This window comes from Eretmochelys imbricata, chromosome 3 (assembly GCF_965152235.1).
Source record: "Eretmochelys imbricata isolate rEreImb1 chromosome 3, rEreImb1.hap1, whole genome shotgun sequence".
Lineage (NCBI taxonomy): Eukaryota > Metazoa > Chordata > Testudines > Cheloniidae > Eretmochelys > Eretmochelys imbricata.
This window is the reverse complement of record NC_135574.1, coordinates 58,600,067-58,620,440: the sequence shown is the minus strand read 5'-3', so window position 1 is coordinate 58,620,440 and position 20,374 is coordinate 58,600,067. Positions and strand designations below refer to the sequence as shown.

The following is a 20,374-nucleotide window of genomic DNA, read 5'->3' as shown; positions in this document are numbered from 1 at the left end:
GCACTTTTAAACCAGTCTTTAAACTTGAGCCCCCAACCCCCCACCCTGTCCAAAACTCATTTAGGTGAATGGGATTCTTTCTATTGACTTCATTGGGCTTTGGAGCAGGCCCTGAATTTGTATGTACACAAGCAATAATTTACATACCCAGATGGGAATTTGCAAGCACAAACTGGATAGGAAACATGAAGCTGAATTTCTGAGAGCCATATTAGAGGAAATTTTGGAAATGTGACTACAAAACTGTACACTTTTAGAGCAATCATTATTAACCTCTATGACATGTACATTTACAAAATATACATTACGTTTACTGGTATCCCATGGAATATTGTAAACAGTTAGAACCTATTATAAATTACAACTTACCAACTAACCAAAGTTTAGTGACACATTTTGTGATGCCTTATCATTGCTTTATTACTCACTTATTTGCTTTGTGCATAACTCAGTCATTTTTAATGGCTCTCCCAATCACTAGTGTAAATTACTGAGGTTCTGCTGAAATAAAACTATCCAGCCCTTTTTAAAATTACAGCTCCAGTGTTTGATTCTATGGCCTCTTTAGCCAGTGACTGGCTGCATACCGTGTTGACTTTTTGTAAACTTGCCTGTCATTAATAAATCTAAGTGTGCCTCTTCTCAAGACACCAGAATAGTCTGCTTGTAACCTTCCATGACTTTTTTCTTTCATGAAGGAACATTTATTAAAAAAAAATGTAAACAACATTTAAGTTGTAACGTTATCTGTCAAAACCAAAACTCAAAGCTCAGGATGAAATATGCACCTTAATTTAGAATGTCCAGAATTCTAGTTTGCTACAAAACCATATACTATTAAAACCTTTACCTAGGTTTTGTTAATTATCCCAGCCTATAGCCTCAGTCCTGCAATGAGCTCTGTACAGGCAGACCCACATTGACTTCAAGAGGGCTCAGCCTCATTGCAGGATCAGGGCTTATACTTGTTTCTGTTTTGTCTCATCATTGCAAATGTAGATTTCATTCTTAAACTGTGGGGAATTTCACTGTCTGGCAGGAGGAACTTACCTTCTATACAATTCAACAGTGTTAATACTCACATTGACTTGTACTTGTATTGACCAGTCTCCAAGTAGAGGGCTTGTTGATAATTGAAATCTTCTGGAAACCATACCCAAATCACCTTTCTCTGACAACCATTGCTGAATCAAATTCCCTCGAGGGTCCTAAAGTAAAACCCATGTTGCATGTTAAATGTGAGCATACTCAGGAGCATGACTTGACTGGAAATTCAAATGTCAAGCTGATTCCAGTTCATTGCTAGATTTCCAATGTGTACTCACCCGGATGTATATGCTTAGAGAAGTTTTGAAGGGTTTGAGATCAGGATCAACAGTGACAACCCGAAACTTCACTTCTTGGCCTGGTTTATATAGCGACTTGTCAGTCTGGATGAAGACAGAGATACTCTTGTGCTCAAATAACAGGCTGGTGCTGTTAGAGAATAACAGCCGGCCCTCGGCATGGCCTTTCACCAGTAACTCATAACTGCCAGCCCTGCTGTTCAAAGGCAGCTGAAAGAAAAAGAGTATCTCTGTTACAGTCTCATGTACTGCAGTTTGTAAACATGGAAGGTAAGCGTGTTTCATAAAGACATGTCATGTACACCCTGACACCTTTAGGAGCAGGTCAACTGACTTAGTTCACAAAAAGAGAAATATGTTTTCAGTGTGAAAACTGTCCCATTCTTGTGAATATGTACTTCTCTGAGAGGCCTCCTGTTTTCAAATAGTGCTTGCTAGGTACATTTCCACCCAGCTAGTTTGGCCTTTAAATATATCATTTTGGAGAAATCTGAAACAAATGGCTCACTCCAGCAGAAAGCAATCTCCTCAGTAAGTAGCTCTGCAGACTGCCTGGGATATACAGCCACTTGGACTACTTCTGATTGCACAGAGGTACTTTTCCCTTGTGAGCAAAATCCTGAAGTGATAGTGATGAGCAGCCTACCATTCCTCCCCATAGGGAGATCCTTAGCTGTTTGGATGCAGAGTTGATTGTTGGACTTCCATAACAAGCCAACCTATTTCCTGTGTAGTTTGGCCTGTTATGGAACCAACATCCATAATTTTCCATAGACATGCCCCAGCAGGCTGAAGAAACATTGCACTTGGTAGCTAGGAGTCTGACTCTAAAAGTGTCATTCCTTGCAATTACCCGCTAGTTGTCTGAGAACTTGCATTCAGATGTGCCTTTCTGAAACCTTTTCTTCTTATTCCTGCCTATAATCAGACTCAACCAAAATGCAAGCAGGAGGCTTTCTATGTATGTATATATATAGCTGGAGCACTGAGAAAAATTTATAGTTAAAGTTGCCTAAGCATTTCCACCTAACTCGCCCCACTCTCCTTTTTTTTAGTTCAATTGCTTAGCAATTTCCACAATTTTCACTTTGGGGGCTGAAATTTTCCCGACTTGGTCATTGTCTGCTAATGAATTTTCCTGGAAAGTTTGAACAAAAGGCCTGATAAGGAGAGTATGCCGGATTGGATGGGGGAGGAGGATTAGGCACTTAAATAGCATTGGGGAACTGGGCCATCACCCTGGGAAGAGTGCCTTTCAGGGAAAACTGGGTTTTATTTGGCCATGTTACAGTGGCTTAAAAGTTTGTATGTAGCGCACACACTATAATTTTTCTAATAATACTTTTCAAAATAATTATCCCCCTCCCCCCAATACTTTAAGGAAAAAACAATAATAAATGTAAATCTCCAGGCTCCGCCCCCCACTGGCCGCCATCATAGCTTTCTATGCAGGTTCAGAGCAGAAATCCTTTCAGCAGTACCTAGCAGATATGCATGTCCTATGCAGGGCCTGAGTAGTGTAGAGAGTCAGGTGGTACACAGGGGAGTTTCACCCTGAATGAGGCATTGCATAATGAGTGAGCCTCAGGTACTGTGAATCCTTGACCCATGCTAACCCAAATTCTGGGTCCTGTTGTGCCATCAGATTTTTAAACAAAACACCCAGATGATTTCTGGTTTAAAAAAAAAAAAAAACTTATGGTGTGACATGGCCTTTTGTTTGCAGTTAGAAAGGTGTAAATATGGAATCTGAAATCAAATCAGTTTAAACGCAATAGATTGACATTTTTCAGTAAAACATACAGGAAATTAAGTACACACCTCAAACTGGTAATGAGAATTGCATCTGTTAATTCACCAGGCCCAGCACTGAAAAATGTCGTACCATATTCTGTAAATAAACTCTCTCTTGCTTTTAAAATTTGTTTTAAGGTCATATGAGTGAATGGAATTTCCAGGGTGGGGAAAATGCCATACAATGACCATACAGATTAAATCGTATGTCTATACAGAATGTGTATCTATACGTGCATGCACACAGAAATCAATAATTTTTATTCTCCTTTATAAATTTTCTATTTATATAAGCAAGTAAAAAAAGTGAAAATCAGGAGTTCAGCATGAAGGAAAATATCTTAAAATATACAGTAGAACCTCAGAATTATGAACGTCTCAGGAATGGAGGTTGTTTGTAATTCTGAAATGTTGGTAACTCTAAACAAAACATTATGGTTGTTCTTTCAAAAGTTTACAACTGAACATTGACATAATACAGCTTTGAAACTTTACTACGCAGAAGAAAAATGCTGCTTTCCCCTTTTTTTTCAGTAGTTTACATTTAACACAGTACTGTACTGTATTTGCTTGCTCTCTCCGTCTCTTTCTGCTGTTGCTGCCTGGTTGTGTACTTCCAGTTCCAAATGAGGTGTGTGGTTGACTGGTCAGTTCGTAATTCTGGTGTTCGTAACTCCGAGGTTCTACTGTACTCTCTTTGCTCTCTCTAGTTATATCTTTGTTTCCTATGCCAAATGCACATTTATCACAGAAACCAAGATGATCATTCAAATGAGGACTTACCAGACTACATCTTTGAAAAGGAATGCCACACTAAACTTGGTGCTTTTTTTTTTTTAAACTGGAGTTTTTAGTAGACTCACTGCCAAGAACATATGATTCATGTCTTCTAAACCTCTCACACTTCATGGACAAATATTCTAGAAAATGTTAACTAAAGGGACACAGCCCCACTTATAACTTTTGTCAAAAAATTGGCTCAATATGTAAAAAAAAAATTAAGTTAAATATATGAACATTTTAATATATTTAATGATATGGTATTAATTGTGGAAACAGGCAAGATCCCCTAAGAAAAAGTCCAAGAAATATTCAGAGCATTCAAAACAATGGATAAAACAAATAAAGAGCTTGCTCCCTTTTATCATAGCAATTGAAAACATTTCTAACAATTATTATATGAGCACACTTGCAAGGATTTAGTTTGATTTTTTTTTTACTGAAAAATACACATTGTTTATTTGCAGTTCCCAAATACATTTTTCATAGATTTTATTATTATTAACAAAATGGATTACTCTATCACTTTTTGACTTCCCAATAATGCTAACACATCCTGAAAAAAAAAATCATTTTTTTCTTCCTGTCACTTCCCTGGCTATTTCATCCTTCTTGATGCTGATGTCAGAAGTTATCAGGCTTGTGAAGTCAGCAATAGGGAAATAAGGTAGCATAACTGTTTTGCTAAAAGTAACTTGAGTCCTTTGTCACATTTCTCAGCTGACAGAGACCACAAGCTCAGGAAGTCACTGCTAAAATAATGGTAGCCATTGACTCCAACTCCTCAGCTCCATAAAAAACTACTCTAAAAAGGGCATTTCCTGACCAAATGGGAGTTACTCAACTCTTGGGTGCTGTCCAATAGGAGCTTATTATGTGCTTTCCCACTTACACTCTCCATCTTTTTTTCATGATTCTCTCCTCCCTCAGCCATGACAAAAATCATTCTCGCTCACAAATGGTATTCTTGTCCTCACTTTCTTTTTCTTAACAATAACAGTAATAATAATAGCTGGGCTATGAATAAAAGAAGTACAGCTGTAAATCACATCAGTTACTGTCATGAGCTCTCACCTCAGCCCATGAAGTTACTGTTTCTTTCGGAAAATATGACAATCAAAAATAGTAACTCACAGTAACACATTATGTAGATTGTATTACCAGACAATTACACTGTAGATAATATGGTTGACTACTGTAGCCATGCTAATGAAAAAGAACATTCTCACCTTGAAAGAATGAATTAGTTATCATTAATGCTACAACTTAGTCACAGAGGTCACGGCAGTCACGGATTCTGTGACTTTACCAGACCTCTGTGACTTCTACACTTCAGGAGGCTGTGCGCCCCTGCCCTGCAACTGAGGCTAGCTGGAACCAGGACCCTGCAGCCCCAGCCTTGTGGCTTCTACCGGTGGCTGCAGCCAGGCCACAGCCGAGGCCATGCGCCCTAGCCCCACAGCTTCCACCAAGGGCTGCAGCTATGTGCCCCTGCCCGGCGGCTTCTGCCAAGACCGTGAGCCCTAGCCCCGTAGCGTCCCGGGCTTGGCGGGGTCTGCAGACACGGCCGTGTGCCTCAGCCCCGCACTTCCACCAGGGGCTGCAGCTGGGGCCGTGTGCCCTAGCCCCACAGAGTCCCGGGCTTGGTGGGGCTGCAGCCAGGGCCACACAGCCCTCTTGTGGCTTCCCAGGACTGTGCATCCCTCTCCGGCTGTGGCCAGGGCTTGGCGGGAGCTTCAGTCAGGTCTGCACACCTGTCCCACAGCTGCAGCCAGCTCTGGAGCGTGGGCTGTGTGCCCCGCGTGGCTGCATCCCCCGCTGCGGCCACTGGAGCCAGGTCAGCCTGTCAATCCCCCCATGGGACTCCAGTCCTCCCCCTATCTAGCCCTGCCCCCTGGTTATTTTTAGTAAAGTCATGAACAGGTCACAGGCTCCATGAATTTTTGTTTATTGCCCATGATCTGTCCGTGACTTTTACTAAAAATAACCAAGACAAAATCTTAGCCTTAGTTATCATAGCTTCAGATAGTAATTAAAGACACTATAAGCTGAACTCTACAGACTCCTTGGGTGTATCAGAGCCACCTTTAGATCTAACACTTCCTGGAACTGGCCAGTACACAGTTTCAGTCTTCATCACAAATTAGCACAGCCTCAGGGCTGCTCTAAATTGTGCAAGCTTGTACTAGTCCCCTAGAGGCCACTACGGTGGGTGGGGATCACCAGGAACTGAAGAATGCACTGGTCACACTCATATCTCCCCCAGCAAAGCCCAGGCTTCAGCAATACAGCTTGGAAGAGTGCCTTAGAGTTGCTGTAGGGATTTCCCCACCAGGAAAGAGTCCCACTGGCCTGTTAGGACAGCTTTAAGGCTGCTTTGTAGCACTGGAGCATCACAAATCCACCTCTTCATAGGCTAGAATCTGGCTCAAAATCAGTTTTCTTCTCTTTTTATGTGGTTATTCACTATGTATTAAAATACGTTAGTAACCACAGCAACTACCTCCTTTCAAAGCTTGTGGGAAATAATGGGATTTAAGATGGGAGTGGTTTGAGGAGATGTAATGGCTCTTTAAGAAGTGAGCCAATAATTCATAACAATTAACATAGCCAGTGAATTAAACTCTTTTCTGTTCATGAAGTATCCATGAATGGGCTTCAATTCTTAGTCTGTTTGCTGAATGAATGTTTTGTGCAAATATATTGCAACCTATGGATTTCTCACAATTCACAAACTGTTCACTGTGAGTGTTGCTTCAAATATTTGATATTTGCCAGTCACATTCAGTTGTTTTGATTGAGTATTCATGTTATTTGGGGTCTGAATATCAAAGATGCTTAGCATCTGCATCTCCAATTGACTTCATTTGGAGTTGCTGATGCTCAGAACCTTTGAAAACTAGCCCTTGGTAAAATGTGTTCCTTGATAGGATAGCATAGCTCTTAAAATCAGGTTTCCAATGTGAATACTTATGATTACAAATTCAGAATGCACTTTCCACCTCTCACACATTCTGCAATATCTGATTAACATATTGTTTGAAGTTGGAAAATTTGTTTGCTAGAGAATGTAATTCCAACAGAGTACTGTGTATGAACACAATCAATGTGAAATTGTTTAAAATTTTGATCTAATATTTGTGGATGGGGGTTTTGGCACTATTCACCTAGCATTCACAGTGTGTTGGGAAGAATGATGTCTACCAATCATAAATTAATCAGTGTAAATGCTGTTCAGATATTAGAGTCCTATGCCAGCTGATGCTGGGACTTGCCTTCTAAACCCCTCAATTATTCTATAACAAGCTACAAAAACATTTGGAATGGGATCTCCCTGGCTCACTGGTCAGCTGCGGCATCCACTCCATGAGTATCAAAATAATTTGCACCTTGCACAACACTAAAATATATCATGTCATCAACCTAAGTCAATAAAAGAAGCATTGAGAGACTGCAGTTATCCAACACAAACATTTGCTATGAAAGTCAGGTAGTACCAGAAAAGAATACTTACTGCTGGAAGAACAAGAGTTCCAAAGGAACCTAAATTAAGAAGGGAAGAGAAAAATAAAATAAAGTTCTGCCAGCAAGCCTCATTTTATCAAAAACATCAATATTAAAAAGATTGTAGCTCTTAGTGACTTGCATCCTCAGCAACAATTAACTAACAATCCTCACAGAGCATTCACTTTCCTGCAGTTCCTGACCCAGAATAGGTGGCATTCCAGGCTGAGGAGAAGGTGTGTCAGAGCTTGAAGGGGCAGAACCATAAAACCATGCACTGGCTAGTAAAGCAGCTCCTTGGGGGCCTATATCAACTATTGCAAGTTAGAACAGCTTTGTGCCAAGGCAAGTTCAGGCCCTGATAGGTCCCAGGACCAAGAGAGCAGAAAGGTGGCATATAATCCCATCTCTTCTCTCCAGATGTCTTGACCACTGCTCTAGCACACCAACAGCTATGGACTAATATTCTTTCTTCCAAATGCTTCATTCCTTCATTTAGTTCTTGTGTATCATTTTGGAAAATTTGAAAACTTGAACAGCTATTAGTAGGGACAGGCATAGGGTGGTCTAAGAGACACAGCACAAAATCTCACCCTTGGTGTTGTGCCAAATGTTTAGTGCACTTCATTAGTTTCATTATAAAAGTGTTTGAAATGCTTTCTATACTGGTGAGCTCTCTCTTGGATAGAAAAATCACCTCCAAGCATTTCATTCAACTGAACCCATAGTGAAACTAACTCACTACTCAAAGCTAAAGAGCTCTGTCCTAATAATGGCCTTAGATCATCTAAACTAATAAGACAGTGAGCTCCCTGTAAGCTCGAAAGCTTGTCTCTCCCACCAACAGAAGTTGGTTCAATAAAAGATATTACATCACCCACCTTGTCTCTCTAACAAAAAGCAAATCAGAGAAACCAACAAATAAAAAACAAACTGCCCAAAATGAGGAGTTAGCACTAGCAAAAATAAGCAAAGAAGCATGCCAGTTAAGGGCTAATACACAAAGGGAGGAGAGGGCAGGATGAGATTCCAACCCACACAAACTGTTAGGTAGCATCCCCCTCTAGCATACAGGAATGCACTCAGTGGTACACCAACCTAAGGGGGCATGGCCTGCAGATCAGAGAGCATCATCACCATCTAATGAGCATGCACCATGATCCTGCTCAGTGGAGCAGCAAAGTGACCCTTACAGAGCATCACCTTGGCCTGGGTCCCAGGGAATCCTGCTCTGTCTTGCAGTAGCAGGATTCCTGTGGAAGAGGGCGCAGCAGGAATACCCCTCTGCTCCCTCTTAAATTCAGCCATTGGTTTGGCCCTAAAGCAGTCACAGAGCTTATTGAATTCATCTGATGACAACAGAGCTCGCTATTCTCTCCCACATTATTATCATCATTTTGTAGTCTGATTACTGCATGGAAATACAGGAGAAAGAGGTCCATGGAAAGAGGTCCATCAGTGGCACTCCCTGTAACTTAATTATATGGCACAGGCAAGTCTGAGGAAAATGAGTACAGTTTTGCTTTACGTAATGTGAATACGGGGCTACCCACACAAAATTCTCTGAGGAGTCCTTGTGGCACCTTAGAGACTAACAAATTTATTTGGGCATAAGCTTTCGTGGGCTAAAACCCACTTCATCAGATGCATGGAGTGGAAAAAAACAGAAGGCAGGTATATATACACAGTACATGAAAAGATGGGAGTTGCCTTACCACGTAGGGAGTCAGTGCTAACAAGACAATTCAATTAAAGTGGAAGTGGGCTATTCTCAACAGTAGAATACCAAGAAAGGAAAAATCACTTGTTAGCACTTCCCACCTCTTCCAATCAGTTCCCCAAGAATGCAGTTTGACTCCAGTCTCATCACTTAGTTTCCTTTATCTGGCATGTAGCAGAGCTACTCTGAGCTGATGAGGCTAAAGCATGGGGCATCAGGGGGTAGGGCATACCACACATCCAAAGTTACACAGCAAACCTCTCCCTTCCATATACATTTACACATCTCATTGCATTAACTATACACTACATAACACATTTTGTGATTGGCTTGGTTACTTTGTCGGAACCAATCCCTGTACAGCATGCTCTGTACAGTTCTGCCTCTTAGCTTACTAATCCATTTACTTATCTTAGCACAAATATTCTGTTTTCAGCCTGCTAATTAATTTATCCCCCGTACTCCTGTCTTCCAAGAAATAAGGCCTCCCCCATGTTTAATTTAGTCAGCCTACATTCCTACCATGTGTAAGGCATAGTAAACACCACATTAATAGGTATTACATGCATGGTATTAATATAATATACATTACATACCTAAAGTGTTGGGAAGTTATACTAAATTAATGTATTATGCTCTTCCCACAGTTCCATTCACCATATCCCACTACACTTTGCAAAACTGAAGTCAGCTTTGGCATTAGAATCATAGAAGTGTAGAACTAGAAGGAACCTCGAGAGGTCATCTAGTCCAGGAAAGGAAGGAATGCCCAGTCAAAAAGGGACCCTGGTGGCTCTGGACGGCACTGCCGGCCAGGCCATTAAAAGTCCAGTCAGCGGCGCAGCAGGGGCCCGGGGCTAGGGCAGGCTCCCTACCTGCCCTGGCCCCTCACTGCTCCTAGAAGCAGCCACAGGTCCCTGCAGCCACTAGGCGGGGACAGCCAGGGGCTGGAAGGCTCCACACACTGCCCCCCGTACTAAGTACCACCCCCTCACACACACCCTACACCCCAACCCCCCTGGCCTAGCCCGGAGTCCCCTCCCGCACTCCAAACCCCTCATCCCTGGCCCCAGCCCCAGCTGGAGCTTTCACCTCCCCACACATCCCAACACCCTGGCCTAGCCCGGACCCACCTTCTTCACCCCAAACCCCTCATCCCTGGCCCAGCCTGAAGCCACTTTCTGCGTCCCAAATCCCTTATCCCTGGCCCCACCCCCAGCCGGAGCTTTCACCTCCCCACACACTGCAGTGTTTTCAATGTAGACATATCCTAAGTTGTAACATTAACATTGTAGCATTCTAAAACCTAGTGTCCTCAAGGCTTCTACTCTCAGCCAGGTGCTAGCCACACAGATCTGCCCTGCAGTGCTCTTTGTTTTCAATGTATGGTTGAGGAAGCCTGCATGAGGCTGTTTGCAGGGCCACACAAACTATGGAATATTAATCAACTGTTTCCTTTACTCTTATGCAGTGCTAAAGTAATGTCACCCCTTTGCTGAGAGGGAGAAGATGTTGAGTCTGCAGGTCATTTTCGAACAGGAGGAGAAATCACTGCTGTGGAGTCTGGGCATTTTCTTAGTGTAATTAGTTTTATTTGCACATTCTAAGGAATGGTAGGAGGGAGAACAGCAGAATAAATATAATGAATTTCAAGAAGCCAGATTTTAGCAAACTCATGGAGTTAAGTAGGTAAGATCCCATGGGAAGCAAGTCTAAGTAGAAAAATATTTGAAGACAGTTGGCAGTTTTTCAAAGAGACATTATTAAGAGCACAAGATCAAACTATCCCACTGCATAGGAAAGATAGGAAGATGGAAAGAGACCACCCTGGCTTAACCAGAAGATCTTCAATGATCTAAAAATAAAAGAAGAGTCCTACAAAAAGTGGAAACTAGGTCAAATCACAAAGGATTAATATAAACAAATAATACAAGTATTAGAAAGGCCAAGGCACAAAACAAGATGAAACTAGCTAGAGACATAAAGGGTAACTTGAAAACATTCTACAAATACATTAGAAGCAAGAGGACAAGGTAGGCCCATTACTCAATGGGGGAGGGGGGGAAAACAAAAACAAAAAATATGGAAATGGCAGAAGTGCTAAATGACTTCTTTGTTTCAGTTTTCATCAAGAAGGTTGGTGGTGATTGGACATCTAACATAGTGAATGCCGGTGAAAATGAGTTAGGATCAGAGGCTAAAATAGGGAAAGAACAAGTTAAAAATTACTTGGACATATTAGAGGTCTTCAAGTCACCAGGGCCTGATAAAATGCATCCTAGAATATTCAAGGAGCTGACTGAGGAGATATCTGAGCCATTAGTGATTATCTTTGAAAAGTCATGGAAGACTGGAAAAGGGAAAATATCATGCCAATCTATAAAAAGGGAAATAAGGACAACCCGGGAATTACAGACCAGTAATCTTAACTTCTGTATCCAGAAAGGTAATGGAGCAAATAAGATAAGTAACAGTCAGCACGGATCTGTCAAGAACAAATAGTGTCAAACCAACCTGATATCTTTCTTTGACAGGGTAACAAGCCTTGTAGATAGGGGGGAAATGGTAAACGTGGTATATTTTGATTTTAGTGAAGCTTTTGATACTGTCTCGCATGACCTTCTCATAAATAAACTAGGGAAATGCAAACTAGATGGAGCTACTATAAGGTGGGTGCATAACTGGTTGGAAAACAGTTCCCAGAGAGTAGTTATCAGTGGTTCACAGACATGCTGGAAGGGCATAACGAGTGGGGCCCTGCAGGGATCAGTTCTTGGTCCGTTTCTGTTCAATATCTTCATCAGTGATTTAGATAATGGCATAGAGAGTACACTTATAAAATCTGAGGATGATACCAAGCTGGAAGGGGTTGCAAGCGCTTTGGAGGATAGGATTATAATTCAAAATGATCTGGACAAACTGAAGAAATGGTCTGAAGAAAACAGGAGGAAATTTAATAAGAACAAATGCAAAGTACTCCACTTAGGAAGGAACAATCAGTTGCACACATACAGAATGGGAAATGACTGCCTAGGAAGAAGTACTGTAGAAAGGGATCTGGGGGTCATAGTGGTCCACAAGCTAAATATGAGTAAAGAGTGTAAAACTATTGTAAAAAAAGCGAACATCATTCTGGGATATATTAGCAGAAGTGTTCTGAGCAAGACACAAGAATTAATTCTTCCATTCTACTCCATGCTGATTAGGCATCAACTGGAATATTGTGTCCAATTCTGGGCACCACATTTCAGGAAAGATGTGGACAAATTGGAGAAAGTCCAGAGGAGAGCAACAAAAATTATTACAGAAAGAAAAGGAGTACTTGTGGCACATTAGAGACTAACCAATTTATTTGAGCATGCTCCTTTTCTTTTTGCGAATACAGACTAACATGGCTGTTACTCCAAAAATTATTACAGGTCTAGAAAACATGACCTATTAGGGAAGATTGAAAAAATTGGGCTTGTTTAGTCTGGAAAAGAGAAGACTGAGGGGGGACAGGATAACATTTTTCAAGTACATAAAAGGTTATTACAAGGAGGAGGGAGAAAAATTGTTGTTCTTAACCTCTAAGGATAGGACAAGAAACAATGGGCTTAAATTGCAGCAAGGGAGGTTTAGGTTGGACATTAGGAAAAAATTCCTAACTGTCAGGGTGGTTAAGCACTGGAATAAATTGCCTAGGGAGGTTGTGGAATCTCCATCCTTGGAGATTTTTAAGAGCATGTTGGACAAACACCTGTCAGGGATGGTCTAGATAATACTTAGTCCTGCCATGAGTGCAGGGGACTGGACTAGATGACCTCTCGAGGTCCCTTCCAGTCCTATGATTCACACCAGTCCTTGAACTGAGATTGCCTGCATGCTGTTAGTGACTATCTCCTCTTACAGAATTCTCAATCCAAACACTAATGCCCACTTATCAAGAAGTAACTCTGCACCAACTTGGAGAGATCAAGGCTGAGATCAAACTATCTTGCTGAGATCAAAAGACTCTACAACACAATATTAACACCAATACCATATTTCTTCAAAAACTGAAAATCCCTTATGTGTGACAGCACCTTCTAGTGACTCCCTCCATAACAATAAATTTAACTGCATCATATGAACCATCCTAATTGTTGTTTCTTCAGTGGATAATTTTTCCTTTATAAGTTAGCATTTTATAATGTGTACAAATATACTGAAATATTTTCACAGCCTGTCCAAGTCCATATCTGGTCTGACTCTGAATTCAATTGAATTTGCAACTCAGACAAAGTTTTAAATTTTCCAAGCAGTGCAACAGATTTAAAACCCGTTCAAATTAATGGAAGATGTGGGACTAAATATCCAGCACTACTTTGAAAATCCCAACCAAAAGTTCCTCCCAAAATAAGCATGCTCTCTCTCACTCATACTTTGCCCATACACATGCCTAGACACGCCCAAAGTCTTACATCTACCTACACTGTTCTTAGCAGGAGCAATGCCTGTTATTCAGACATCAGAGTAGGCTAAACCTCTATTAAGAAAAAAATCTAATTATCCCTGGAAATGATGTCTTTACATTTTCTAGATTTCTACTTTTTTCATTTCTGTATGTTTTCAAATGTAAGGCCCTTCCTCATCTCATCCAAGGTTGCAGTGGTTAGTCTAAAAAAGTAAATATTTACCTTATCAAGACATTGACCTTACTGCAATAAATTGAGATATCATCCTATTCCCATATCAACACTGCTTATGAAAGGAATAAAATCATATTAGAAATGAAGATCTATACAGTAAGGAAAAAAAATCCACAATCAAAAATATTCTCTACTTTTTTGTTATGCACCCATCTGTCGTATGGGCCCTGTCGAGGGCCTCGCAAACAATAGTGACATTGTCCTCACAACACCCAGTGAAGTATGAAAGTATTGTCTGAATTTTTACAGATGAGGAACTGAGGAACTCTTCTAAGACCACAAAGAAAGTCTGTGGCAAAGCCAGGAATTGAAGCCAACTCCTCCTGAGTTCCTAGCCCATCATCTTAACCATAAAATGTTCCCCTCTTGACAGGAAATTTCTACTGAAAACCAAATTCTAATCTGTGCAAAATTCTGCTTAGTACCTAATCTTTTACTTAATTTGATTGAAAAAGGTCAGGTAATCGCAATGTGACCACAGAGTGATCGTTTCCGGTTCCCAGCGTAAATCAGTTCGAAAACCATGGAAACGTGGGGAATTCAAAGAACATTGGTGCTAGTATTGATCCATTTTCATTATTTACTTCATGATTTTTCTTCAATTAAAGTCAGTGACAAATCTCTCACAGATTTCAATGGGAACAGGATCAGGCCCTTATGGACCTATCTACACATTCAAATCTAAGTTGTTCACAGATTGTGTTATAAAACGATAGTCCCCATCTGTGTTATAGATAGTCTTGCCTTGTAATTGGGACCAAAACATGTTACTAAATTGTGATACGCAGTTGTCTATAATATAATGCTGTAATATGGTTATAACACAGTTTAGTAATGTGTATGCAAGCAAGACTATTCCACTTTATAGTATGGTTGGGAGATTATATATGATAGGCTGCGATGGGCTGTACCAACTCTGCACTGGAGCCTCCAGGGGCAGACTAATCATTGTGGGCCCAGGTGGCCATGCCTCCTTTCCCCTGCTGCACATGCTCCAGGTGGAAAAGCCAGATAAAAGGAGGCTGCACAGCTCAGTTGGGGTGGAAATGGAGGAGGAAGGACGTACCATGCTGGTTCCTGCAACGCTCCTGGCAGTAGAGCCTGAAGACCCAGACTACACTCCAGGTGAGTCGCTGACTGCAGATACTGCCAGGGAAGCCAAGCCACTGCCTGCTGAGGAAGCTGCTGCCTGTTCTATGTCCCAGCCCAGAGTGTAGTAAGGCCGATAGACTGTTTGTTTGATTTGCCCCACCCAGGGGCCATAGAATGATTGATATTTAGCCCTGCCCAGTGGGCTAATTCCCCCAGGGCAACTGCCTGCCCCAGCCAGGAGGTTGCAGGCCATAGACTTTGTTTGCTTTGCCCCGCCCTCGGGCTGCAATCTGCTTGCCGTTTTGCCCCTCCCAGGGTGCTTATTCCCCAAGTGTTGCTGCCTGCCCCACCCAGGAGACTGCAGGGCTCCAGACTGGTTGTTTGTCTTGCCCCAGCCAAGAGGCTCCACGGCTCCCGACTGTTTGTTTTGCCCACCCAGAAACTACAGGCTATTTGTCTAAGTGACCCCGTCAGGGGCTGGGACCACTTGGCCGAAATCACCCGCTTAACGTGGGGACCCTGATGATGGGATGCACCAACCCCGCACTGGGCTGACGGGGACACCCTAGCTCGACACAGGGCACCCTGTCACATAGGCATATTCATTTAGAAGCACTGATAGACCTATTATAACCTGATCCATCAAACACAGTAAATTTCCCATTAAGGGCCATAAGAAGTGAATAGATTAAAGAGTGTCTCCCCTTTGTTATCAAAATTACGAAATATATATTTAATATATATTCTCTCCTCCCTTCTTTCAAAAGACCAATTACATGATTTTCATAACTCTGATATCCAGCAATCTAGGAAGCCCAGTTTCTAAGGTCATGGTTGAACTCATCCCCCATTACATTACAAAAAGCCTTGTGCATTCTCTTTATATACTAGATGGAAGTCCAGCTTTGAAAATAAACTCATGCAATATTTTAATACTTATATACATTTAAAGTCAAGACCTTGTTTGAGGGACCCTAATAATCTGGATGGACTGTTTGGAAACCAGACCATGAATCTGCCAAAAGAATGATGTTGATGTAACTAAACATAAGTTAGTTAATGTAACTAAAACTAATAAAGGCACAGTATGGTTTACATACCTATGTCAATACTTACTATTGTTATAAAGATAATGATGTGATCCATAGATGTATGGTACTAAAACAAGCTCCATTCATTAGAGAAAGTAGTTGTAATACTGTATAATTTTACTCAATTTATTTCTCAGGAGAATTAGTTCTATCAGACATAATATATTTCTGATTGATTTCAGTTAAAAATCAAATAGCCAGAATAATCCCATTAAAATACATTTCACATATTCTTACTCTTTTCATTTAAAAAGAAAGTGGAACACAGGAATTGCCACACTGGATCAGACCAGATATCCATCTAATCCAGTATCCTATCTGACAGTAGCTAGTACCAGATCTTTCAAAGGAAGATGTGAGAAACCCTGTAGTGGACAACTATAGAATAACCTGCCCAGGGCAAAAGTTTCTTCCTAATCTCCGTGAGTTAGTGGTTGGCATGAGCTCTGAAGCAGGAGGTTTATATCCATTTATTTTTAAAACATTTTCCTATATAATGTGACTATGAATGTTCTTGTGATCCATATAAGCATTCAATCGTTTTACAAATCCTGCTAGGCTCTTGGGCTCAATATTTATTGTAGCATTGAGTTCCATATTGTTTCTTTTATCAGCTTTAAATGTGTTGAAAATCAATTTCATTGGGCATCTGCTTGTTCTTTGTTATGAACACTGAAAACACAGCTTCATAAAACTGGCACTTCCTTCATAACATGTGCATCCTGTGTGTATTGAGTCATATGGGCTGATTTTAGTGACAAAAGTAAGTTTTTAGTACTTTTTTCCTATTAGCACTGCACAAGTTACATCACTTAAAAGAGAGGGAGAAATGGATAACATTTTCATGTACATCACCAACAGAATTGTTCACTAAATTCTATTCAGGTACACCTGTGTAAACTTATTAAAAGACAGTGGGTTTGAAGCAGTGTCACAAAGGCATAATTTTAGAACAGTGTTGTTGCATTGACATAGCTAATGGCTTAATTTGGCCTGAAGAACCTTTATTACCCGTGGTGATCATTCATGAGAAGGAAAAAAACGTAATTTGACTCTCAATTGTACTTGTTTCTTCTCCCTCCTGAAACATAAATTCAGGTCCTGAAGTCTTTACTCAGGCAAATCTGCTTCTGATATCAATAGGAGTTTTGCCAGAAGTAAGTACTTAAGGATTGTGCTTCCTTATATTTCAAAAACTAAGTTTTCTCCTTACTGAGCTCCTGGACAAAATGAAAAAAAACAATCAAATGTTCACCCAAGTCCAATATATTTTAAAAGATACAGCATTAATTCTCCTGATTCTTTTTTCTTTTTTTTTAATGAGGTAAAACCAGAATAACTCAGCTGACCTGGGATGGGCAAAGGAAAAACCCTACCTAGTATATGCCACCCATTAGAATTTAAACATGGGTTCAGCCACATGACTCATAACCACCAGGCCTTCTTGTAGAGAAACACATTCCAAAAGCCAAGTCTTCAGAAGCACCCAGGTTTTAATGGCAGCTGCTTATATACATCTGTGTGTAGAATTTGGCCTCAAGCAACTTAGAAGTTCTCTCAGTGTTGTGTTTGTTCTACCTTTAGAGTGACAACCTTTTTGGAGAGTGAATTTGTGTGGGGGGGTGGAGGGTGAGAAAACCTGGATTTGTGCTGGAAATGGCCTAACCTGACGATTACTTTAGATAAGCTATTACCAGCAGGACAGTGGGGTGGGAGGAGGTATTGTTTCATATTCTCTGTGTATATATAAAGTTTGCTGCAGTTTCCACGGTATGCATCTGATGAAGTGAGCTGTAGCTCACGAAAGCTCATGCTCAAATAAATTGGTTAGTCTCTAAGGTGCCACAAGTACTCCTTTTCTTTTTGCGAATACAGACTAACAGGGCTGTTACTCTGAAACCTTTTTTTCTTAATGTCTCTAGGAGTTCTCATCAGCTGAAAAGTAGTTTATGCAGCCGCTCCCCAGGCCTCTTAGTTTTCACAGCCACAGAGGCTTCAGGAGTTCCAGGCAATAAGCAAATAAATATTTTTCTTCTCTTTGGCAACCGACAAGCACAGCATTTTAGAATTCTGGCCCACCTCACCACAGCTGGAAGCTTGCCATTCTCCTTGATTGCCATATATGGGAGGAACTTCAGGGAGTCCTTCAAAGTACTTGACATGTGAGTGGGCAACCTCTCTTCTGATCAATGATATACTCCTCTTGAAAGCTTCTCTCTCTCACCAACAGGAGCTGGTCCAATAAAAGATATTACCTCATCCTCCTTGCCTCTCTGTTGATCTATTCCTGACATTAGCCATGGAACTCTATTAAGAGCAGTATAAGCTTATCTACAGGAAACCTGGTTCTCCCAGAGTGGCATAAGGAAAAGATTTCAGAGTAGCAGCCGTGTTAGTCTGTATTCGCAAAAAGAAAAGGAGTACTAGTGGCACCTTAGAGACTAACCAATTTATTTGAGCATAATGCAACCGATGAAGTGAGCTGTAGCTCACGAAAGCTTATGCTCAAATAAATTGGTTAGTTTCTAAGGTGCCACTAGTACTCCTTTTCTTTATAAGGAAAAGACTTATCAGTAAACCAAGAGGGGTTTTTTAAAAGGAACTCTGGTATTTGAGTGATGACTGAGGCAGGTTTTAGAACAACATATGTATTTAACTAACAAGAAGAAATAATTTATAAACAGCTGTAATGTAGCCTAGCTGTATCTTCTGTCTCCGTCCTTACAACTCATTCCTGTCTCTGTATGCGAGTGACTCATTGTGAGTTGACAGGTAGCATAGCATTGCCTGCAGTCAGCAAGGACAATGCTTCTCCGTAACATGCCCAAATACATCCATTATGATAGTAACTGCTTTGTATTTAGCACCTTTTACAAGAATCTCAAAGGGCTTTATAAACATAAATTAATTAAGCCTCATTATTACACCCACTTTACATATGTTTTACCTGAAATACAAGGTGGTAAGTGATTCACTGAGGGTCACATCAAGTCAGTGTCAGAGCTAGGAGCAGAAACTACAGTGGAGCCTTATCTACACTAAGGAATTTAAACGAATAAATCCTTACTGTTACTAACACCATTTCATCTGCACTGGTGTTGGCATTTTGAGAGCCCTACTGAAGATGGCTCCCCGGGTCCAGCACCTATTTTCATCACTATGTTGATTAGGCTCATTAAGCAGGTTTAACTGACTTGACCCTGGCAATCCATCCACACAATGCATTGTTAACAATGGTGCAACTGAACTGGGGTTAGCAACAGTGTGAGTTATTTTTGTAAAAGTTCTCTAGTGTATCCATTGCTTAGGAGTTCTTACTAGCAGGACCATTACCCTACTATCCATTGTTCCCCCCTACCATAAGGAATAAAACTGAAAATGTTAACTTCAAATTTTTCCAAGTCGAAACCATAAATAAACCATCTGTGGCATTAGGTCACATTTAGATTCTGATCACTGCATAATGATCTTGTTAGGAACTTAACACAGCCAAGTCTGAGATTTTACTTTTAAGTGTTAATGTGAGCTGCCTTGCCAGGAAGGTTTTCCCACATTCTCACTGCTCTAATAGTAATCCCTTCAAACTCCAGCCAAATTTCATCCTGAATGAGCTAAGGACTTTCTCAACTGAGATTATGATTCAAAAGTGCTTCTGTATGCTAGTATGCTGCTAAAACGTGTATCACACATTTTTTTCAAAGCTTTGCTTGTAGACAAAATTAATTAATTAACAAAATTCTGCAGACAGAGTAAACACCAATCCCGCAACCACTGCTTTGGTATGAAACTGCAATAGAATTTTGCTGCAGACACATAAGGTTGCTTTATTTCTGGCTTTAAAAGATTAGTGTGATTCCTCCAAGGGCTTGAACATTTTGGGCCAGATTCTCACCAGGTGTAAATCAGCATATTTCTAATAGAGCTATGCCAGTTAAAGACCTGGTCCTTTATGCAACTATGGAGCATGACTAGAGATATCGAGAGCATTTTCCATGGCCAAATCTTAAATCTCTTACTCAGTCAAACCTCAGATTGAAGCCAAGGAAAGTTCTGTAAAAGTAATAATGACTAAAAACTGAGGACCTTGTGCTGTAAACAGGGTGGAGCCAAAACTCCCGGACACCCAAACCTGTAAGGCAAAACAGTGCACATCACCACAAACGGTGGGCCTGATTCTCCAGTTCCTTGCACCTTGTGCAGTCACTTACACCTGTACAAGAGGTATATAAAATGCTACCATGCTGATGTACACAATGTACAAATGAGGCTGTGAAAAATCAGGCCCATTGTCTTTAGTAAGCGGTACAAGATCCCCCTCCCTTCCATGAGTTCTGAGGCATCAGCATTCAGGAGAGCCCCTGGCAGCATGTTCCCACA

At 40.9% G+C, this 20,374-nt stretch overlaps 1 protein-coding gene across 1 annotated transcript in view; it reads right to left on the bottom strand.

The window, feature by feature from the left end:
* Positions 1 to 20,374, bottom strand: part of CD109 (CD109 molecule) — a 120,062-nt gene that overhangs the window by 74,876 nt on the left and 24,812 nt on the right. The window contains exons 3-5 of the mRNA XM_077811619.1: positions 7,435 to 7,463; positions 1,326 to 1,556; positions 1,083 to 1,208 (exon numbers count right to left, since the gene is read on the bottom strand). Coding sequence (XP_077667745.1) covers positions 1,083 to 1,208; positions 1,326 to 1,556; positions 7,435 to 7,463 — 386 coding nt within the window. The remainder of the gene's footprint in view (positions 1 to 1,082; positions 1,209 to 1,325; positions 1,557 to 7,434; positions 7,464 to 20,374) is intronic.